The sequence below is a fragment of the Rhinatrema bivittatum genome, chromosome 6 (assembly GCF_901001135.1).
Source record: "Rhinatrema bivittatum chromosome 6, aRhiBiv1.1, whole genome shotgun sequence".
In the NCBI taxonomy this organism is placed as follows: domain Eukaryota; kingdom Metazoa; phylum Chordata; class Amphibia; order Gymnophiona; family Rhinatrematidae; genus Rhinatrema; species Rhinatrema bivittatum.
Genome location: NC_042620.1, coordinates 295,393,860 through 295,418,268, shown reverse-complemented (window position 1 = coordinate 295,418,268; position 24,409 = coordinate 295,393,860). Strand labels below are relative to the sequence as shown.

The 24,409-nt window shown below is 43.6% G+C and overlaps 1 protein-coding gene across 1 annotated transcript in view; it reads left to right on the top strand.

The window, feature by feature from the left end:
* Positions 1-6,696: 6,696 nt before the first annotated feature.
* CENPI (centromere protein I) overlaps positions 6,697-24,409 on the top strand; it is a 252,860-nt gene continuing 235,147 nt past the window's right edge. The window contains 3 exon segments of the mRNA XM_029607381.1: positions 6,697-7,198; positions 7,893-7,994; positions 11,278-11,880. Of these exon segments, the coding sequence (XP_029463241.1) occupies positions 11,655-11,880 (226 nt within the window). The 5' untranslated portion in view covers positions 6,697-7,198; positions 7,893-7,994; positions 11,278-11,654.

Here is a 24,409-nt window from a genome sequence, read left to right as displayed (position 1 = left end):
GTACCCGCTCTATGACTGATGAAGTCAAGGGTGTACAGTACTTTGGGCACTGCTGTTACTTCACTATCCTGCAAGTGCTTTGTCACATTGCAGTGAATGCCTACCACACATAAAGCATATCAGCAGTGGCACGAGCCTTATACACATCAATAGTGAGACATCTGGCTGCACTCATTGAATCCCTAGCAGCCAAGAAGGGGTGCATGCTTTCGGAAAGGGAAAGGCTAACTTAATGACCTCAACATATACACAGTGCAGTAAGTAACACACCCATCACTATAAGCTTCAGCAAAGTGGTAAGGGAAGATATAAATGGTTACATGTTTCTGTATTGTGGCCAGGTGGGCTGAATGGCTGAAAAGAACATGCTGCTATTTGAAGTACATGTAAGCTACTGCCCCACTCTACCAACCTCCATTCTGTCGACATGTATCTATGCGGTTCTTGAACTCAGTGTTCCGTCCATGGTGAACAACACAACCAGAGGGGGATGATTTATCTTACAGTGCTTACACTGGAAGCATGTGCTCCAGTGACGTGATAACAGTGGGCCATTTCCTTGTCTGGGTATGCGAGAGCTGCAGCCATGATGGCAGTCACGGCACATGGTCATATATTGGGTCTACATAACCATAGCAGACATGCCTATTTTCGAAAGGCAAAGGGGCTGAAATGAAGTAGATAGTCAACATTTTATTATATGTATGCTGTTATGGGCCATCCCCTAACATTTAGAGGAGCAGCCCCAAGTTTTTTTTGGCTGAACACACTCAGCTAGTCATGCAAGTAGCATTACAAAGAAAAGGTGTTCCCAGTACAGGAGCTCCTACCAAGAGTCATTCAGACCTTCCGTGCTGGGGGAAAGGATAGTCCCGGGCCTTCGTTAAAAGTGTGTCTGTATAAGGTGCTGGTGAAGCTGGCTGCCATTGATTGTGTTCTCCTGGACTCGTGCATACACACATGAGGGAATCAGGTGTGAGTTCAGGATGTATAGGCATTGGTATTCCATGGCAAACAGCCACATTATGGAAAACACAGCACAGCAAAATAATCCCAGCAGCTTTGGGGGGCACATACATTAAAACTCCCCCCGTCTTGTCCAAACATCGAAAGTGGCTTTTCAGAAGGCCGAAGGTACATTCTATGATTGAACATGTGGCACATAAGGCATAATTGTATCTCATCTGTTGCGGCATGTTGGGCTGGAGTATGGGGATCATAAGCCAGGGCCTGCATCCATACTCAGAGTCTCCTGTAGCAATGACAGATGGAAGCCATGACAGTTCACAGTCTTTGTGGCAAATTGACAACCTCACCACTACATCCTGTAGCACAATATAAGATCAGCTGTCCTTTTTTGAGTCTTCGACCAGATTCTGGCTACTACATGTTTGCTGTTGGCTACAGCGGGTCTGGTGCAATTTGGAGGTATAACATGACTGGCCCTCATATCCACACTAATGTTACTGGTATGTATCTGCCTGCTCATCTTCCTATCGTTAATGCTTCGATCTCTGTGCTAAGAGGTTATGCGTGACCTAATGCTGTCACGTTTCTGGGACATATGTGCTCTGCAGTAAGTTCTATGTAGCTTACCTTTCAAAAATACATACATGGATAACAAGGCAGGCCAGCGACATGCACAACTGAATGATAGTGGTACAAGGGTCTGACGAGGATCATAAACCTCAGCATCTCAGTTACACTTCAGTAACTGAGCACAGCTAACATCACGGTGCCAGCTGTGGGCAACATTCATGGTTGACAATGACATGAACCCTTGCAAGAGCAGATAAGTGAAGGAGGCCAACAAGTGAGATCAAGTAAGAAATGCATGCGACATATAGTTCGCTTCATATTGTCCATTCTGTGACTTGTGTGATACAGCACTTTGGCAGGCCACAGCAACATTTTGAGAGAAAGTTGCATTATGAAGCATATAGGCCTGGTGAGATGCCAGCAATTGTGTCTAACCTCACAGGCCTAAGCATCCCATTTGGGTAGCATGACACATATACACATAGACTGAGATGGTATATATTTGGAAAAGTGTCTCTTACCTACAAGCCAACCTTCACCGTACAGGCCGGCCTCAAAATTTTGAATCAGAACAGATTGCCAGAGTATAAAGGAATCATGCCCTGCTCCCAGGAACCTCGCCATCACATCAAGGATCCGCATTCCAGCATCACAGACCACTTGCACGTTGATGGAGTGGAAGAGCTTTCTGTTGCGGTACACCTCCTCCCTTTCACGTGGTGGAATGATGGCCACATGAGTGCAGTCAATAGCTCCAATTACATTAGGAAAGTGAGCAAAAGCATAGAAACCTCGCTTCAAGTCCATCAAGTTCTGCCTGTTGCGAGGAAAGTATATGTATTAGAGATGAGCTTCGTTTTTTTCTACCGGGTCGTTTTTTTGAGTCGGACGCTTTGGGGTAAAATTCGTTTTCCTCAGTTAGTTTTTTGGAAAAACGAACAAAAACTAAACGGGGAAAAATGAAACCGGCCCAAAAACCGATGCGGGGAAAATGAAGCTCAAAAAAACCCACCCCAAGCATTAAAATTCACTTTAATACATTAAATACAACTCCCTCCAACCATCCCAATCCCTCCCCAAGACTTACTAACATCCCTGGTGGTCTAGCGGGGTCCCGCGAGGGATTTCTCTCTCCGTGCTGTCTGACTTTCGGGCCTGCCTCTATCAAAATGGCGCCTATAGCCTTTGCCCATTCTATGTCACAGGGGCTACCAGTGCCATTGATCAGTCCCTGTCACGTGGCCATCTGCGCCATCTTGTGCTCCTACCATGTGACGGGGCTGACCAATGGCACCGGTAGCCCCTGTGACATAGTATGGGCAAAGACTATTGGTGCCATTTTGATCGAGGCAGGCCCGAAAGTCAGACAGCATGGAGGGACCCCGCTGGACCACCAGGGATGTTAGTAAGTTTTGGGGAGGGATCGGGATGGGGGGGGGGGGGGGGGGGTTGTATTACAGTGAATTTTAATGCTTGGGGTGGTTTTTTATTTAAAAAAATAAAATGTGCCCCTCCACCCCATACAAACTCAAAAAACTAATTTTCCTCGTAGTTCGGGGAAAATCAGTTTTGGGGTTCAGGGCCCCCGACCCCCGACGAATTAGGCAATTTCAACGAAATTGCCTAATTGTGATAAACAAACCACACCTCTAATATGTTTCGAGGCATGCAGTCTATTACAGCTTCTATGACCTGGTCCAGACATCGTGAAAAGGTGCTTTGCGACATTCCACCCATGACAGCTACTGTGGATTGGAAGGAGCCGCTTGTGGTGAAATGCAGGGCGGCCAGGAGTTTGGTGAGGCTGGTGACAGCACGGGACCTTCTGGTGAGATGTTATGGGCCCTCTTGTATGTCTTCATATAATACCAGGATAGCACGAGAGCTGAGACGATACCTGGTAATCACAATGTCCTCTGGTATACTCAGTAATGACGTTTGTGGAAGAAAGATCCGCTCCCTGTATCTGCGGTGGCGCCGAAGCAGCGAAGCCTGTACCAGCGGTGCTGGTACTTCCCTCTCATGTCTTGCAAGGGGCCTTGTCCCAGGTCCTGTTTGCCCTTCGCTCAGATCCTGGCGTCTGCGGCGAGCCTGCTGAGCTATGAGGAGGGGTTGCCAAGTGCACTCGGGACTTTGTAAAGGTTGTAAGGAAGGTTGACCTACTAAGAACAGCCCTTTTTATTGGTCCAGAAAGGCTTTCTAGGTATGTGGGGATTGTTTGCTGTTTTTTTCGGGTGCGATATGCTCAGCGATAGACCCTAATGCAACGGTAAAAGGTGTAGTTATTGAGCGTGTTAAGAGCCGCGATAACAGCGCATGGTTTTCGTGGATCGTGGTAATACCTCCCTACTTTACATTTGTCCCGCCCCAACTCCACCCCCATGAATAGTTAATTAACATTTACATTTGCACAGCGCAATAAGCGTTTTTACAGCGTTCCATGGCCATATCGCATGCAATAATGACTTTTCGCATGTTGGAAAATAACCCCATTAGATTGTAAACCCTTGATTGGGATAGAGAAATACCTACAGCACCTGCATGCAATCTTCTTTGCAATGCTGAAAAAAGTATGAAAAGCAGCCTATAAAAATGTAAATGAATAAAATATTAAAATGCAGGAACTGGAATAAAAATCCTGAAGATTTGGAAGGTAGGTAGTCTTTGATTTAATGTATCACAATAATTTCTTTATGTGGTTTGTTTGCATGTTACAAACAATAAACAGTAGATGGCAGTCCATTTTGTACCATATGTCCTGAAAACCATGCAAGATTACAGTTTCTTTAGGGAATGTGTTTACTCCAGGCTAACACCTGTCCTGCATCGGCCAGCAGTAGGACCAAAATGCAAATTATTATAATTAATATATGTTTATGACCATGGAAAGAGGAAAGGAAAAAAGAACATAGGTCTCCCTTCCCATGATTTTACTGCAGTTTAAAAAATGCAATCATAATTATGGGTACACATGTACTAATATGAAGTAGTAGAGTGCAAACCTCAACTTAAAACATTTATCCAAAGTCTACTCAGGACTGGTATAATGCTTGAACATTATTCTATGACTTAAGACGTGGCTGTTTAAACAAGCTTTTCCGGACCTATCCTAATTGCCTCTTCTCCACTTCAAGAATGCAGCCACTCCAGTCATCTGTAAATAACTCTACATGATGTTAAATCACTTCTGTATCTACTCTGTATTTCGCTTCTCTCCAGTTCGATCCTCCTTGTTTTTTGTAACTGCAATTTCTTCTGCACAAGTTCCAGTTTTTTGCTTTCTGCACCCCCTGTTCAACTGTAAACCGGCATGATGTGATTGCTTCATGAATGCCGGTATATAAAAACCTTAAATAAATAAAAATAAAATATCTTAATTTTCGTCGCTAATGGTATTTTTGCTTTGTTCATTTGACAGCGTATCCTGATTCTAGGATATTATAATTGTCTGCCTTTTTCCTTGGCAACATCTGCTTTCAGTTTTTAGATAGTTCCATCTGCAGTATAACTACACAAAGTTATTTAGATTTCTCTGCATTATGATTTAGTTTTATTGCCGAGATAGTATTAATGGCTACATTCCTTTTTAAATTTTCCTCCTACTCAACCTCTGCCATTCGGAAAGTAAGTAAATTGTGGTGCTGCTAAATCCCAAGCAGGCTTCATGGAGATTGATGTAAACTTGTACTATAATATGAAGGCGATTTCTGAAAATAAAAGTGAGGAAGGAGAAAACATAGAAGACCTATCAGCTTTAAAATGTGAATGGAGATCGCTATAAAGAAAAACAGTGAGCATGAGACCCGCCCCCTTGTGATGTCATCCAGCCCAGCATTGAGCCGGTAAACGGCGCCATTCCACCTGGAGTCGCATGCCAAAGGGGCGTGACAAAGGGGCACTCCCCTTTGTGCACCCCTTGGTGCTACCTTTTTTTGTTTTTTTTCTTTTTAACTTCTATGTTTAAATCTTCTTTAAGAAAACGAACTCTATCCACCTCGGGCCCTGCGCAATGGAACTCTCTTCCACCTGAACTCCGGCTAGAACAATGCCATACTACCTTCAAAAAGAGACTTAAAACTTGGCTGTTCGACCAAGCTTTTCTTTCATTCAGAGGATCTTCCTAGGTCATGACCTTCACACCAACAGACTAGCATTCAGGCTAGTACTCCAACCTGACAGATGATCAATCTAATTAGGCACCATTTTCACCTTTACCCTTAGTTTATTCAAGACTCATTCAGATATTTAGCCAGTTAATCGCTGCCCCCCCCCCCCCCCCCCCCGATAAATCCTATCATTCAATTGTTCTTTGACCCTGTTACTTGGCACCAAGTTATCTTATACCTGTTAAATGTAAAAGCATTCTTACATGCTAGTTTATGTTATACTGTAAACCAAAATGATATGTAATTTTCTACATGAATTTTCGGTATATAAAAGTGTCAAATAAATAAATAAATAAATACATATGTTTCTTCATTTTTGTTTACCAATTTTCATTGCTAGTAATGTTAAATGTATTTGACAAAGGTAACTTTTTTTCCTGCATCTCCTGTTTTAATGTAAACCGGTATGATTTGTATATTATACAAAAATGTCCGTATATAAAAATAATAAATAAATAAATAGTAGTCATCATTTATATGGCAATACCCGATGTACCTAATACCAAACCATGAAGTAGGAGAAAAGAAACATTCTGCTTCATTGGCTTGACAGTTACTGCTATGCAGGGTCATCATTGATAAACGTGAAGAAACAGAATGGACAACGACATTAAACCCATGGAAAGCTACAGTTTTTCCCGAAAGACCTGTCGTATACATACAAAAAGTTGTTTTGCTTGCATTTGGAGTTTTGCAGTGATCCTAAAACAAAACAAAACAAAACAAAAAACCTTCGGAAGTTAGAAAAAAAAAATAACCCGCTGTAGCAAAAATGTTTTTTTTTTTAAATGCAATCATACAATAACAGATAATTGATTATTATTCGGTAATGTGTTTTACCAAGCCAAATGTCATCATTACAAACTCACATTATTTAAACGTGCAGTTATCAGAAACAAATTAGCATATAATAAATGTCAAAGAAACTACATTGAAAGCTTAAGGCGGACAGAATTTCTGTGCACGCGCGCACGTTTAGATCACGCAAGGCTGCCGTTTCTCGCCCATTTCAAAGATGGCCGCCGCGTCTCGGTTACATTGCGCCTGCGTTTAGGCCACACCCTAAGCCGACTCGACGCATGTGCGGCGGCGGCTGGCGCCTCAGTTTGAATCCACGGGGCCGTTTGTTGCGTGACTTTAATCGGGGTGAAAGGAAAACAAAAAGTTGTTGCTGGCAAACAAAACAGCAAAAACGAGCAGCAAGTGCGCGAGAAAAACGCGAGGGTAGGACACCGCGAAGGAGAGTGGGATTCGCAGAAGTTGTGAGTAGGTGCTTGGCTGGGCGGGAAGTCTTCGCTCCTTTCCGATGCAGAAACGCGAAACCAATGAGTCGCGGTCACGGCAGTCCCGCCACCAGGGCTTCACCCAGTGACAGCAAGGAGTTTGGATGCGAATCTGCGGTTGGACCAAGTTCTTATAGAAGGGCCCTTCCACTTGTGGTCCCATGGCGCCCTTGCTCATTCCAGGGTGACCCACACAGGAACTGACTTTTAGTAAGCAGATTTCCATCTCTGCATAGCTTAGTGGCTTGCATTTTATCAACGCTGCTGCCCTGAATGCCCTTTGTTGGACTAGAAAGGCGGAGGTATAAGAATAGAAGAGTTCGCAGGGGGGAGGGGGCGGCACGTAACCCTGTTCAGGGTTTGGGGGTTACGTCTGCTCGCTCAAGGGGACATGAGCCCTCCCGAGGCTCATGCAGGGTAGGGACTGCCGCGTTGCTCCCGTACGGAGCCTTCGGGCCTGCCCACTGCCCGGCCCGGTGTGAGAGAGGGCTTGTGATGGGAGTGCCGTGCCGTGCCGTGCTGTGCTATCATCCTGGGCAGGACCTTGGTCGTTTTTGCAACTAGAAATTGAAGTCTTGGGAGGATAATGAGGGTGGCTAATAGGTCATCCTTCTGTGAGTGATTCCCTATTTCTTCAATATTGGGGATGTTGGCAGGCTGGGAGGTGTTTTTTTTATTTTTTAAATACTACTGTTGTATTGGGGGACCGGGGAGGGGCTTATTGATTTTTAATGTATTGGAAATTCCTTTATCACGATAAAGAATGCTTTTGTTGGAGGGTTGGGGGCTTATCTGAAGGGTCGTTTTTTTAAAATTTAATACATTTTTGAAGGATATATTGTTAAAGGAGGGTGTTGGAAGGTGAGGACTTAATTTGCATTTTTGTTTTAAATTTGTATTACAGTCTATCTTGGATTGACATTGTGCCAGTAAAGGCAGAATAGAAATTTTAAATCAGATTAAACCTGTCATCCTCTCCATGATCAGGCAGCAGCCAAAACTCAAGGTAAACAGTAGGGATGGCTTGCATTTGCTGCACTTGATTTACTGGCCTCTTTAGTGACTTTTTTTTTTTAGGGCTCACCATGTCTGGTTCCAATCTTAATAAAAAGGTTCATGTCTTCCCTGTTTCTTCTACTGCTTTCTCTGTTGCCTTAGCTCTCATTTATTTTTTTACAGTAGGTATATTTATATTTTTTTGTATCTCAAGCCATATCTTCTGATTTAAAAAATCTACATGGAGACTGCCCTTTAGTCGTTTTGTGCAATAGGTATGTAAATAAAATGAGGTGGGTGGCATCTTATAGACTAACCAACTTACAAGGTGCCACCCACCTTGTCATTTTTGCTGCACCAGACTAACACAGCTATCCCTCTGAATATCTGAACTAACTATATAAAATAGTGCGCACTATTCCTAGTAGCTGGTGCTGCAAACCCAGTGATTTTGGATTCTTTAATGCAATGTTGTATTTGAGTGAAAGAGCAAACAGTGCAAATAATGGTAAGTAAATGTCTTGATATTTTCTGTCACCATATTTATGTGGTAAAGCGTGGAGAAGGCTTTACTCCACCGCTACCGCCAAACCACTGATAAAGTAAAGGACTATTATGCAGCGAAAATCCACCAATATCAATTTAATCCACATGCACTATTCCAATACGTAAAAAGCCTCGTTATTGCTCCAGTCAATACAAACTCAAACAACAAGGACGAATCAAAATGTGAGCAACTTGCCGCTTACTTCAGCAACAAAATACAATCTATTTTGTCTCGCTTTAATTCACCAAGTCTACCCTACTCATCAGCAATGACCAACTGCACCCACAACAACAAACAATCTCCAGCTACTCTGTCTACCTCCACCATACAACCATCACCAACCACACATAGAGAGAGAAATTTTGAAGCAAGGCTTACCATTCTTGAAAATACATCTCAAATAGAAGTAGAATCAATACTAAAGAAAATTAAACCAGCTCTACATCCCTCAGACACTATGCCCACAAAAACACTTCTATCTTTCCGCTCTATCATAGCGAAACCCATAGCAAAGATACTCAACAAATCGAACACACTGGGTACAGTACCTTTTCAACTTAAACATGCCATCATAAAACCGACTCTTAAAAAATCAAACCTAGACACCTCGGACCCAGCGAACTATCGGCCAGTTTCGAACCTCCCCTTCCTTTCCAAAATTATGGAAAGAATCATCAATAAACAACTCTCCGAATATCTTGACTAACATCAGTTACTCTTCCCATCACAATATGGATTCAGAAAGCACCACAGCACGGAAACTCTCCTATCACTATCAGAATCACTCCTAAAAGCCCTAGACTCTGGCCACGCATACATACTTGCCCTACTGGATATATCTGCTGCCTTTGACACTGTTAATCACAACACACTAATCACACGCCTTTCTGAAATAGGTATTTCCGGCACTGCACTACTTTGGTTCCAATCCTACCTGAGCAACAGGACTTACAGTGTTAAAAGTGGACAATATGAATCTAAACCTAGAAGCCTCACACAAGGAGTACCCCAAGGATTTGCACTTTCGTCAACGCTGTTTAATATTTATCTCACTCCATTATGCCGCCTTCTATCAAAACTGGGTTTCCAACACTTTATTTACGCGGATGATGTGCAGATTCTCATACCTATAAAAAAACCTCTTTCAAATGCTCTGAACACTTGGAATGCAGCCCTCACTGAAATAAAAAAACAAAACTCCTCACCGACAACTTTCTAGCTATTAATACGAACAAGACTGAACTTCTCTTCATATCACCTGCAAACAACTCCACACTAAACACAACAGTCCTACCCCAAGGCTACCCTCCTGCGGCACAACAAGTCCGCAGCCTTGGCGTTATTTTAGACAATTTTACCTTTAAAAAAATTCATTGCTGACAGTTAAAAGCGGATTTTTTAAGCTTAACACACTAAAGCATATCAGACCTCTACTACACCCATACGACTTCCGCACGGTTCTACAAGCCACAATTCTATCAAAACTTGACTACTGCAACGCTTTGCTATTAGGCCTACCAAAACACACGTTGCAGCCATTACAAATGCTTCAAAATGCAGCGGCGCGCATCATCACCAACACGCACCGCTACGATCACATCACTCCTGTGCTTCAATCACTTCACTGGCTACCCATTGCATCCAGGATCATTTACAAATCGATTACTCTGATTCATAAGGCCATTTACAACCAAAACATGCAATGGTTTCCCGAGCACCTGTATTTAAAAAAAACAAACCGTCCAGTCAGATCTCAACATCAGGCCAGACTGCCGATCCCTTCTCCTAATCTAACCAAACTTACATCCACTAAAAAACGTTCCCTCATTATAGCAGGAACCAAAATGTGGAACAGTATGCCCGCGGATCTTCGCCAAGAACCCTGCCACTGAAAATTTAAGCAGAACTTAAAAACATGGCTGTTTAGAAAGGCCTTCCTTTGAAGGATGTAAATTATGCAATTACATACTCACTTCTCAACTTACTCCTGATTCCTGTATACTGCCTTGCCTTTCCCTTTCCCACCGACTCCCATTCCTTCCTGATATGGGGGGGTGGGGAGGAGACAAGAGAGTCAGACTAGTAGTGTGGGTATGACTCCCTTTCCCCCTACTATGATTCCCCCTTTCCCTTACCCTCAATTTCCCTTACAAATAACTCCCTTCAAGACAGACTTTTGTTATTATTATTACTCATATATAGTTGATATGTATACTCTTAGTTTTTCTGTTAAATTAGCACTTTGCTTATTCCACTTATGTTCATTGTAAAGCTTTTGACTGAATTACTGTTTGCTGTAAACCGAGGTGATGTGCATTACGTGCCGCGGTATATAAAAAACTATAAATAAATAAATAAGAGACTGGAGTGTCTTAGTGTGTAATGAATTTGTTTGGGTTAGATATTCTCCTAAGCATATTAGTTGTGTTTTTTTTTCCCCCTGATCCATTACTTAATCCCTTGAATCTGTGAGTCTGTTCAGGAATCTTTTTTGTTTTTTGTTTTGTTTTGTGGGCACATTGTGACTGCTGTTCTAAGCCAAGTGTTACCAGGGCCAGGACTCCTGTGATTGTTCATGAGTGGAGTTGGTACAGGATAATCCATTGGGTATCCTTCAAGAGAGAGATTGTACCTTAGGGAATTAAAGTGAAAAAGTGGACTACTGGAATTCTTTCACATAAAACATGTCTGAATCTCTGGTTATTACTTAGTGTACATTCTTATGTTCTTGTTTGCTGTTTTCTAGGTCATTTGATTTGTTTATTTTTATTGGACTACCTTGCATAACTACATGATAAACGGAAGAAGGTGAATGTGCTCATAGAAGAGCACCAGAGTCTATTTCAAGGACTGACAAGACAAGTAAATTAACAAACCTGGATATAGGACTGTCACAAGGCTACATCTGCTGGACACACAAATTTCTTCCTCATATTAAGCAGGATCTCTGGGGTTAATTCTAATCAAACTGTTAAAGGTTCCTAAGTGGATGTTCCTGTTGTGGCATCTGGACATTTTTATTCTTATAATCACGAAAGTAAGAGAGAAAAAGGATTCTTTGGCAGCCTGGCTAATGACAGACTGGGACTGAGGAAGATAAATTATTAACCCATCCTGAAGGGAATGGGGAAGCAAAAGCTAGGCAATAGCTCTCAGAGACCTGGAAAACCAGATCAACAGCTTAGTTGTCAGGAGGATCTCCCTGCATATGTTGGACATGAGCAAGAAAGAGGAGACCTTTCAAAGAAAACACAGAAAAGCCACCAGGAAAAGCATCAATCTGCCAAAGACTTAGCTGAGGCTAGTGAGCAGGACCTCCTGGAGCAAGCTCTGAAATACTTTGAGAAAGGTAAGAGGCATGAGTTGGCTGTTATGAGCACTTGTGACCTGAGTGCTTGCAATGCAAATTGGCAAGGGGGCACTTGTAGGCGCACACAGTATTAAAGCTGTGCGAAGTACCATAGTTTGATATATATTCTGATGTAGGTCCTCTGATTTTTATTACAGTTCCTAAGCAGATACCAAATGGAAAGTCTGGTAACATTTACAGTTCAATGGTTCCCAAAAGTGCTTCAGTGAAAAAGGAAATGTGTTTATAGGTTAATAAAACAAAAAATGAGATGTGCATACACAAACTGTTTTTAAATGAACTTGCTATTGGAATAATATATTGAGCTTAGTTGTATAAGCTACTGCCTCTTGCAAATCAATGAGCTGCAAGCAGTGTCATATAGTAGTACTCAATTTTAAATCATTTACCAGTTTGAAAACTCACAAAAACAAATCATCAAACCAAATATCTAATTATAGACCATAGGACTCATGGTCTATAATTAGATACTCCTGAGTATTTAAATATAATATATGCAACAAACTTTTTTTTTTCTCTCTTGACTCCTTACAGTGGAAATCTTTATCCATTTAAATAACAATGCTCCTTAAAAATGATTGACACAGGCCCATGTTAAAAACATAAGAAATTGTCATACTAAGTCAGACCAAGGGGCTATCAAGCCCAGCTTCCTGTTTCCAACAGTGGCCAATCCAGGCTATAAGTACCTGGCAAGTACCCAAAACATAAATAGATCCCAAGCTACTGATGCCCGTAACAGTAGTGGCTATTCTCTAAGACAACTTGATTAATAGAACTTAATGGACTTCTCCTATATAAACATATCCAAACCTTTTCTAAACCCAGCTACACTAACTGCACTAACCACATCCTCTTGCAACAAATTCCAGAGCTTAATTGTGCATGGAGTGTGAGAATTTTCTCGAGTAGTTTTAAAATGTGCTATTTGCTGACTCTATGGAGTGCCTCCTAGTTCTTATATTATCCGAAAGAGTTAATAACCAATTCACATTTACCTGTTCTAGACCTCTCATGGTTTTAAAGACCTCAATCATATCCCCCCTCAGCCTTCTCTTCTCCAAGCTTGAACAGACCTAACCTCTTTAGTCTTTCCTCATAGGGGAGCAGTTCCATCCCCTTTATCATTTTGGTCGCCCTTCTCTATAGCTTCTCCATCGCAACTATATCTTTTTTGAGATGCAGCGACCACAATTGTACACCGTATTCAAGGTGCGGTCTCACCATGGAGCAATACAGAGGCATTATGACATTTTCCGTTTTTTATTCATCATTCCCTTCCTAATAATTCCTAACATTCGGGCCGATACAGTAAAAGTCGCGGGAGAGCACCCAGGCCACTCTCCTGTACGTTCAATTCAGGGGGAAGAATATGCTAATGAGGGCCTGCGGTAAAAAGAGGCGCTAGGAACACTAGTGCGTCCCTAATGCCTCTTTTTTGACAGGAATGGCGGCTGTCAGCGAGTTTGACAGCGATGTTCAATTTTGCCGGCTTCGGTTCTCAAACCCGCTGACAGCCACGGGTTCGGAAAACAGACGCCGGCATAATTGAGTGTCCGTCTTCTGACCCACGTGCTGATTTTTAAATTTTTATTTTTTTTTTATTTTTGGGGCCTCCGACAATATCGCTATGATATTAAGTCGGAGGGTGTACAGAAAAGCAGGCTTTTCTGTACACTTCCCCGGCGCCGGCAGAAATTAACGCCAGCCTTTGGGCAGGCGTTTCTTTTTAAAAAGAAAATGTGCAGCTTTGCTGCACATTTTGCTTTCTGGATCGTGCGGGAATACTAATAGGGCCATCAACATGCATTTGTATGTTGCGGGTGCTATTAATTTCAGGGGGGTTGGACGTGCGTTTTCAATGTGTTATTACCCCATACTGAATAAGGGATAAAGCTAACGCATCACGCGCGCATCCGAACATGGGCTAACATTGCGCTCTACCGGAGCGCACTGTACTGTATCGGCCCGTTTGTGTGGTTTTTTTTTTTTTTTGACTGCTGCAGCACGCTGAGCTGGCGATTTCAATGTGTTATCCACTATGACACCTAGATCTCTTTCCTGGGTGGTGGCTCCTAATATGGAATCTAACATCGTGTAACTACAGCAAGGGTTATTTTTCCCTATATGCATCACCTTGCACTTGTCCACATTAAATTTCATCTGCCATTTGGATGCCCAATCTTCCAGTCTCACAAGGTGCTCCTGCAATTTATCACAATCAGCTTGTGATTTAACTACTCCTGAATAATTTTGTGTATGCAACTTTGATTACTTCAATCATCATATTCCTTTCCAGATCATTTATAAATATACTAGCTGTTAAGCCCGTAACAACGGGCTACATTAATTTTTTTTTTTTCAGTCCATTTTCGAACACAGCACCCTTCTGTGCTTCTTCTCCCTCATTCCCCCTTCCCCTCGGTCACTCACCCCCTTCCCTCCCCTCAGTCTTACTCACCCACTGCCTCCCTCCCCTTACTCTCACCTCACTCAGTCACTCCCCACCCTCACTCTCATCCACAACCCCTTCCCTCTCCCTCAGCCCTCCCCCACTCCCTCTTTTTTTCTGCTCCACAACTTCTTACCCTTCCACTTACTCACATCCCTCTCTCTCACCTCCTACCTCCCTCCCCTCACTCTCACTTCACTCTTCCTCCCTCACCACCAGGTTCACTGCTCCTTGCCGACGCCGCTGCTGCTCGCAGCCTCTACTCCTCGCCGCTGCTACTGCTTGCAGCTTCTACTGCTCCTTGCCGCCGCCATGTTTTCAAAGAGCTGACGCTCTGCTCTGACCGATGTGCTTGCCTGCACATGCGCAGTAGAGCTGCTCCCTACTGCGCATTTGTGGCACGTCGGTCAAGCCTCATTTATCTAGTAGATTGAAAAGCACTGGTCAAAGTACAAATCCCTGAGGCACTCCACTGTTAACCCTTTTCCACTGAGAAAATTGACTATTTAATCCTACTGTTTCTTGTCTTCCAACCAGTTTATAATACAACATTGGACACCACCTCCTTTTTAGTTTCCTTAGAAGCCTCTCATGAGAGACTTTGTCAGATGTCTTCTGAAAATCCAAATACACTACATCTACTGGCTCACCTTTACATGTTTATTAACCCTCTCAAAAAATGATGCAGTTTTGTGAGGCAAGACTTGCCTTGGATAAATCTGTGCTGTCTGTGTTCCATTAAACCATGTCTTTTCCTAGCATGTAGCCAGATGGACTCAGGACCAGTGGATTATGTGCTCTTCTGCTTGCAGATGGGAGACGGAGTCAGATGTCAAAGCTGATCTCACCCTAGATATTCTCCTGTAGTGACCTCAGCTCCCCAGTATCTCTCCATCTCCTAGCAGATGCAGACAATATCCCACACACTAGCACAGTGTTAGGAAATTAAAGCAAGAAGACAAAATTACCTTAAGACAAGCCCCGCTCTCCTGCTGTGATACCTAAGGGTCCCTCCCCTAGTTGAGAATTCCTGAGATGATTTTCGATATCCCTCAGAGGTGTGCCTTGATCCGGTAGCTGGTAACCCCAGCATGGACTTAGTCCCTAGAGTGGCTGAAAGGCAGCAGGTGCACATCCGAGCGTGGCGGTGAAGGTAAAGTCCTCTGCCTCCACAGCTGGAGACTCTCGGCATGTGATCGGTAAGCAGAAAACGTTAATGTCTCCGGGGCTCGGAGTGCTGTACAGATTTCGAATTTCACCTGGCAAGGTAAAAAGGAGCACCGATCAGGGTGAGCAGCCTTGGTTGGGCTAGGCCCCGGTCCGGTGCAGAGGGTCTGGACAATTGGAGACCCTCGGGGGGGCGGGCGCCATCTTCTCGTCTCCCTGCGCGGGGCAGTCTGGTTGGTCAATGCACCCAACTTGTCTGCCTTTGACGTAGACATGCGTACAGAGCTGCACACGCACAGCCATGCCTAAAACTACACGTACGCATTGTGCTCACGCGCATATTGAAGCACGTTACCTGTGCTCCTAGACATAGGGGCAATGGCACCGGCCCAGAAGGCACTCTTTGCACAGCCTGCCAAATCAGAGCCGCACAGCCTGAACTGGAGTCCTGCCTGTGTCATTGTAAAGAAGCCCAGGGGGGACCAAAGCCTGGTCCCTCACTGTCTGAGGATGGGTCCAGAACTACTACATACGATAGCTCCCCAGATCTATGCAACTCAGAGATGGCTTCTCTACAAGAGGGCACCTCAGGGGCCCCGACTCAGACTCCCCTGGGATTAACATGGACCCAGGGGCCTTTTCCTGATTAGAATTTTTCCAGGGGCTGTAAGCCTTCGTTCAGGCGCAATCAGCCCTGGCTGCGGCCTAGGCTCAACCCCTGCCGAAAGCAGAAGATCCTTTCAGCCCTGCTCGGATGCCTCGAGATATGCCTTGCCTAACCAAGAATTTACCCTCACAGGGACCTGCACACCTCAGATGATGTTGGCTCTCTGGAAGGAGAAATCCCTCCAGGCCTGGAACTATGCAGAACCATGCTTCGCTTCTTCCACAGGGATGAATTACCAGCCCTTGTTTCCCATACTCTAAAGACTCGGGATATTCCAGGCATGGACCCTATGGCAGAACCAAAGAAGAACCCCATCTTGGTGTCCCTTCGTAAAGCCTCGTGCTACTTCCCAATGATGGAAGCCATCCAGGAACTGATTGACCTGGAGTGGGATGCCCTGGAGGCCAGCTTTAAAGGGGGTCTGGCCTTGGAAGCCTTATACCCTCTGGAACCAGTGATCAAGGAACGCCCTTGTTTTCTGAAAGTGGACGCCATGGTCTGTGCCGTCTCAAAGCGAACAACCATTCCCGTTGAGGGAGAGGCTGCATTGAAGGACACTCAGGATAGACGATTAGAATCCATCCTTAAACAGGCCTTCGCAACAGCAATGACACTGCAGATTGCTTCCTGGTGTGCACTGGTGGCATGTTCCTGCTTGCTTCTCTCCAGAGAGGCAAATAACTCTGGAACATATACCGGTGAAACTGTTGAACCTGCAGCAGCCTTTCTGACAGACACAAGCTCAGATCTGGTGCGAGCCTCAGCCAGAGGAGTAGCCTCAGTAGTGGCGGCCAGAAGACAGTTATGGTTGTGGAATGGGTCTGCTGCTGCGACCTCTAAAGCGAATCTCACAAGAATGCCCTTTAAAGGATCTCTCTTATTTGGAAGTGAATTGGAGAAGTTAGCCAGCAAATGGGGCGAGTATCCAGTGCCTCTGCTACCGGAACATAAGAAATTGCCATGCTGGGTCAGACCAAGGGTCCATCAAGCCCAGCATCCTGTTTCCAACATAGGCCAAATCAGACCACAAGAACCTGGCAATTACCCAAACACTAAGAAGATCCCATGCTACTGATGCAATTAAGAGCAGTGCTTATTCCCTAAGTAAACTTGATTAATAGCCATTAATGGACTTCTCCTCCAAGAACTTATCCAAACCTTTTTTGAACCCAGCTACACTAACTGCACTAACCACATCCTCTGGCGGCAAATTCCAGAACTTTATTGTGCATTGAGTGAAAAATAATTTTCTCCGATTAGTCTTAAATGTGCTACTTGCAAACTTCATGAAATGCCCCCTAGTCTTTCTATTATTCGAAAGTGTAAATAACCAAATCACATCTACTCGTTCAAGACCTCTATCATATCCCCCCTCAGCCGTCTCTTCTCCAAGCTGAACAGCCCTAACCTCTTCATCCTTTCCTCATAGGGGAGCTGTTCCAACCCCTTCATTTTGGTTGCCCTTCTCTGTACCTTCTCCATCGCAACTATATCTTTTTTGAGATGCAGCGACCAGAATTGTACACAGTATTCAAGGTGCGGTCTCACCATGGAGCGATTATAGAGGCATTATCCCACAGCACCATTATAGTATTATATTCTAGTTTGTTATATTGTTGTTTCGTAAATGATAATATTACCACAATATCATTATGGTTTGTTAAACATTCTCCTTATGGATGGTCCACGATCAATACAGCCTGTTTGCTGTTAATCCTGTTATATGTAATTAATATTTACTAATTCTGTTATTTGTAAAGCATTGTTGCTAATTTATTGTTAATTGTAAACCGCGGTGATGTATATTTTACGTACTGCGGTATATAAAAACCTCTAAATAAATAAATAAATTATGATTTCTGTTTTATTAACCATTCCCTTCCTAATAATTCCTAACATTGTTTGCTTTTTTGACTGCCGCAGCACACTGAGCCGACGATTTTAAAGTATAATCCACTATGATGCCTAGATCTTTTTTCCTCGGTGGTAGCTCCTAATATGGAACCTAACATCGTATAACTACAGCAAGGGTTATTTTTCTCTATATGCAACACCTTGCACTTGTCCACATTAAATTTCATCTGCCAATCTTCCAGTCTTGCACGGTCCTCCTGTAATGTATATCAGTCCGCTTGTGATTTAACTACTCTGAATAATTTTGTATCATCCGCAAATTTGATAACCTCACTCGTCTTATTCCTTTCCAGATCATATTCATATATATATATATATATATATATATATATATATATAGTAAAGCACCGGTCCAAGTACAGATCCCTGAGGCACTCTACTGTTTACCCTTTTCCACTGAGAAAATTGACCATTTAATCCTACTCTGTTTCCTGTCTTTTAACCAGTTTGTAATCCACGAAAGGACATCACCTCCTATCCCATGACTTTTTAGTTTTCTTAGAAGCCTCTCTTGAAGGACTTTGTCAAATGCCTTCTGAAAATCCAAATACACTACATCTACTGGTTCACCTTTATCCACATGTTTAACCCCTTCAAAAAAATGAAACAGATTTGTTAGGTAAGACTTCCCTTGGGTAAATCCATGTTGACTGTATTCCATTAAACGATCTCTTTCTATATGCTCTACGATTTTGATCTTGAGAATAGTTTCCATTATTTTTCCCGGCACTGAAGTCAGGCTCACTGGTCTATAGTTACCCGGATCACCACTGGAGCCCGTTTTAAATATTGGGGTTACATTGGTCACCCTCCAGTGTTCAGGTACAATGGATGATTTTAATGATAGGTTACAAATTTTAAGTAATAGATCAGAAATTTCATTTTTGAGTTCCTTCCTGCATACCATCCGGTCCAGGTGATTTGTTACTCTTTAGTTTTGTCAATCTGGCCTACTACGTCTTCCAGGTTCACAGTGATTTTGTTCAGTATATCTGACTCGTCACCCCTGAAAACCATCTCGGGAACTGGTATCTCCCCAATATCCTCTTTAGTAAACACGGAAGCAAAGAATTCATTTAGTCTTTCTTCAATGGCCTTATCTTCTCTAAGAGCCCCTTTAACCCCTCTGTCATCTAATGGTCCAACCGACTCCCTCACAGGTTTCTTGCTTCGGATATATATAAAACATTTTTATTATGAGTTGTTGCCCCTATGGCCAACTTCATTTCAAATTCTCTCTTTGCCTGTCTTATCAATGTTTTATACTTAACTTGACAATGCTTATGTTTTATCCTCTTTTCTTCAGATGGATCCCTTCTTCCAATTTTTGAAGGATGTTTTTTTTTTGCTAAAATAGCCTCTTTCACCTCACCTTTTAACCATGACAGTAATCGTTTTGCCTTCCTTCCACCTTTCTTAATGTGTGGAATACATATGGATTGCGCCTCTAGGATTGTATTTTTAAACAATGTCCATGCCTGTTGAACACTTAACCTTTGGAGCTGCACCTTTCAATTTTTTTCTAACTATTTTCCTCATTTTATCAAAGTTTCCCTTTTGAAAGTTTAATGTTAGAGCTGCAGATTTACTTATTCCCTGTACGTACCCGGATCAGTCCAGACACCTGGGTTTTGCCTCCGCACCAGCAGATGGAGACAGAGCAAGATTTTACTGGCTCCGCCACATATAGCAGGGTGCCACCCACAGCCTCTCAGTCTTACTCTGTCTCCAGCAGATGGTGCAGGTGCAAAGCCACAGCCTCTGGGATCCACAGGAGGATAGTTGGTGCTTAGCTAGTTAGGGTTAGTTTTTTGGTTAAAAAAAAAAAAAAAAAGCAGAAAAGGCACAGCCACAAAGAAGACTGAAGGTGCAGTCAGATCCTGGCCGGGGGAGCCTCCCAGGGGAGTGGAAGATCCTGAGGGGGTCATCCTTCCCTGGTTGAGGCAGCTGCTAAGGGTCGAGGACCCGGCTGTGACGGGTTAGCAGCATCGGGGGTGACACCGGGGAGCCCGGTTCCCTCACCCCATATTGGAGCAGGAACCCAGCACCGCGGCCAGCGCCGGCAAGTAAAAAAAAAAAGTAAAAACATTTTATTAGTAAAAGCGGCCGTTGTTTTTCTGATCCCTCTCTGCGCGCCGGCTCTCCGTTGGGTTTTATGGTTCACGGCGGTGCTCCTCGTTCTGGTTTGGTTTAGCAGGGGGTGGCCGGCGGAAGATGCTGCGAGGCTCGGCTTGTGCCGCGTGCGGTTCTGCGTGCGTGCGCGTCTCTCGCACGACAGGATGTGCGCGAGTTGTGTGCAGGGCGGTGAAGGGCCGTCGGAGCTCGTACGGGGGAGCCTGGATCCAGGAGAATGTGTGTTGTCAGCCGAGGCATTTTAGCTGATTGTGGATCACTGGGGCCTTCTGTGCCTAGACTGGCTGACTTCTCGAAATGCAAAGGTTCCTCACTTCTACAATTGCAGGAGAGATCTGTGGTCCTTGGGAATAGATGCTCTTGTTCAGGTCTGGCCAGAAGACAGATTGCTTTATGCCTTTTTTCTGTGGCCCTTGCTGGGTAGGATAATTTTAAGATCAAAGGCCACAGGGGGCTAGTAACGCCTGGTGGCACTGGACTGGCCCAGGCGTCCATGGTATGTGGATTTGTGACGACTTTTGGTGGAGACCCCCTTCATCTTCTGCCGCACATGGGATCTGCTTCAGCAGGGACCGGTTCTTCACAAGGATCTGACTTGATTCTGTTTTATGGTTTGGCCCCTTGAGAGGGTTCGCATGTTAGTGTGGTTATTCCTCTGCAGCGATTGCCACTTTACTCCACACTCGCAAGTTCTCCACCTCCTTGGCTTATGTGTGGATTTGGAGCGTTTTTGAGGTCTGGTGTGAGGAGCAGGATGTTCTTCCTTGTTCAGTTCAGATCCCCCTCATTCTGGATTTTTTGCAGCATGGATTGAATAAAGGTTTGGCCCTTAATTTCTTGAAGGCTTAGGCTGCGGCACTTTCCTGTTTCAGAGATCTGTTGAATGGTGTTTCCTTGTCTCATCCCTGATGTGGCCCGTTTTTCAAAGAGAGTGAAGCACTTTAGGCCTCCCTTGAGGTTACCAGTTCCATTGTGGAGTCTTAATTTGGTGCTAGACTTCTTGGTGGGCCCTATGTTCCAACCACTGAGTAGCCTTTCCTTACGGTTGTTGACTTTGATGACTGTGTTCCTGATGGCTATATGATCTATACCTCTGATTTCTGAGCTGCAAGCATTGTCTTACCGGGAGCTGTTCCTTAAGGTGATTCCGTGGGCATTTCAGCTGCGTACAGTGCCATCTTTTCTTGCCCAAGCTAGTCTTGGACATTCATTTGAATCAGTCCATCTCCTTGCCATCCATGGAAAAGGTCAGGGATGTGGAGGAGTTTTGCCTTTTACAATCCTTGGGGCCAATGCAATACAGTGCGCTCAGCCGAGCGCACTGTGTTGCATTGCTAAACTTTCAAAAGGGAAACTGATAAAAAATGAGAAAAATTGTTAGAAAAAAACTGAAAGGAGCAGCTACAAAAGTAAAAAATGTCCAAGAGGCGTGGTCATTGTTAAAAAAAATACCATTCTAGAAGCATAGTCCAGATGTATTCCACACATTAAGAAAGGTGGAAAGAAGGCAAAACGATTACCGGCATGGTTAAAAGGGGAGGTGAAAGAAGCTATTTTAGCCAAAAGATCTTCATTCAAAAATTGGAAGAAGGATCCAACAGAAGAAAATAGGATAAAGCATAAACATTGGCAAGTTAAATGTAAGACATTGATAAGACAGGTTAAGAGAGAATTTGAAAAGAAGTTGGCTGTAGAGGCAAAAACTCACAGTAAAAACTTTTTTAAATATATCCGAAGCAGAAAACCTGTCAGGGAGTCAGTTGGACCGTTAGATGATCGAGGGGTTAAAGGGGCACTTAGAGAAGATAAGGCCATTGCGGAAAGATTAAATGATTTCTTTGCATTGGTGTTTACTGAAGAGGATGTTGGGGAGGTACCCGTAATGGAGAAGGTTTTCATGGGTAATGATTCAGATGAACTGAATCAAATCACGGTGAACCTAGAAGATGTGGTAGGCCTGATTGACAAACTGAAGAGTAGTAAATCACCTGGACCGGATGGTATACCCCCAGAGTTCTGAAGGAACTAAAAAATGAAATTTCAGACCTATTAGTAAAAATTTGTAACTTATCATTAAAATCATCCATTGTACCTGAAGACTGGAGGATAGCAAATGTAACCCCAATATTTAAAAAGGGCTCCAGGGGCGATCCGGGAAACTACAGACCGGTTAGCCTGACTTCAGTGCCAGGAAAAATAGTGGAAAGTGTTCTAAACATCAAAATCACAGAACATATAGAAAGACATGGTTTAATGGAACAAAGTCAGCATGGCTTTACCCAGGGCAAGTCTTGCCTCACAAATCTGCTTCAGTTTTTTGAAGGAGTTAATAAACATGTGGATAAAGGTGAACCGGTAGATATAGTGTACTTGGATTTTCAGAAGGCGTTTGACAAAGTTCCTCATGAGAGGCTTCTAGGAAAAGTAAAAAGTCATGGGATAGGTGGCGATGTCCTTTCGTGGATTGCAAACTGGCTAAAAGACAGGAAACAGAGTAGGATTAAATGGACAATTTTCTCAGTGGAAGGGAGTGTGCAGTGGAGTACCTCAGGGATCTGTATTGGGACCCTTACTTTTCAATATACCGTATTTATAAATGATCTGGAAAGAAATACGACGAGTAAGAGAATCAAATTTGCAGATGACACAAAATTGTTCAGAGTAGTTAAATCACAAGCAGATTGTGATAAATTGCAGGAAGACCTTGTGAGACTGGAAAATTGGGCATCCAAATGGCAGATTAAATTTACTGTGGATAAGTGCAAGGTGATGCATATAGGGAAAAATAACCCATGCTATAATTACACAATGTTGGGTTCCATATTAGGTGCTACAACCCAAGAAAGAGATCTAGGTGTCATAGTGAATAACACATTGAAATCATCAGTTCAGTGTGCTGCGGCAGTCAAAAAAGCAAACAGAATGTTGGGAATTATTAGAAAGGGAATGGTGAAGAAAATGGAAAATGTCATAATGCCTCTGTATCGCTCCATGGTGAGACCGCACCTTGAATACTGTGTACAATTCTGGTCGCCGCATCTCAAAAAATATATAATTGCGATGGAGAAGGTACAGAGAAGGGCTACCAAAATAAGGGGAATGGAACAACTCCCCTATGAGGAAAGACTAAAGAGGTTAGGACTTTTCAGCTTGGAGAAGAGACGACTGAGGGGGGATATGATAGAGGTGTTTAAAATCATGAGAGGTCTAGAACGGGTAGATGTGAATCGGTTATTTACTCTTTCGGATAGTAGAAAGACTACGGGGCACTCCATGAAGTTAGCATGGGGCACATTTAAAACTAATCTGAGAGAGTTCTTTTTTACTCAATGCACAATTAAACTCTGGAATATGTTGCCAGAGGATGTGGTTAGTGCAGTTAGTATAGCTGTGTTTAAAAAAAGGATTGGATAAGTTCTTGGAGGAGAAGTCCATTACCTGCTATTAAGTTCACTCAGAGAATAGCCACTGCCATTAGCAATGGTAACATGGAATAGACTTAGTTTTTGGGTACTTGCCAGGTTCTTATGACCTGGATTGGCCACTGTTGGAAGCAGTGCCCGCTTTCTACGCGCATTTATTGCATCGGGCTCCTTGGATGTTGTCATCATGCAGAATCTGGAGCTCTCAGAGTCTTTTCGAAACACAGATCGCCCATTTGTTCTCCATGGTAGGGGTTAAGCAGGATGCTCCGGCTTCATGGGCTACCATAGCTCATTGGATTAAGGAAGTGGTCATGGCTGTGTATGTGGATGCTGGAAAGCTGTTGCCTACTAAGGTTAGGGCTCATTCCACTAGGGCTCAGGCAGTGTCATGGGCGGAGGTTAGTCTGTCTCCCGTCTATATCTGCCGAGCTGCGACGTGGTCCTGCTTACACTTTTTCCAGGTTTTATTATCTGGATATGCAGGCCCAGGAAGATGCAGCCTTTGCACATGCGGTGTAGACTGGACCGCAGGCAGCCTCACTGGTCCTGAGTCCATCTGTCTACATGCTAGGAGATGGAGAAATTACCTACCTGATAATTTTGTTTTCCTTAGTGTAGAGAGATGGACTCAGCTTCCCGCCCTCGGCTGCTGCATGAATGTGTCAATAGTCTTCCTGTGGGGCTCTGGGTCCCAAGGGATTACTGGTAAGTGTTCATCCAGGCCCCAGCTTGGGGTTACCTAGAATCTTA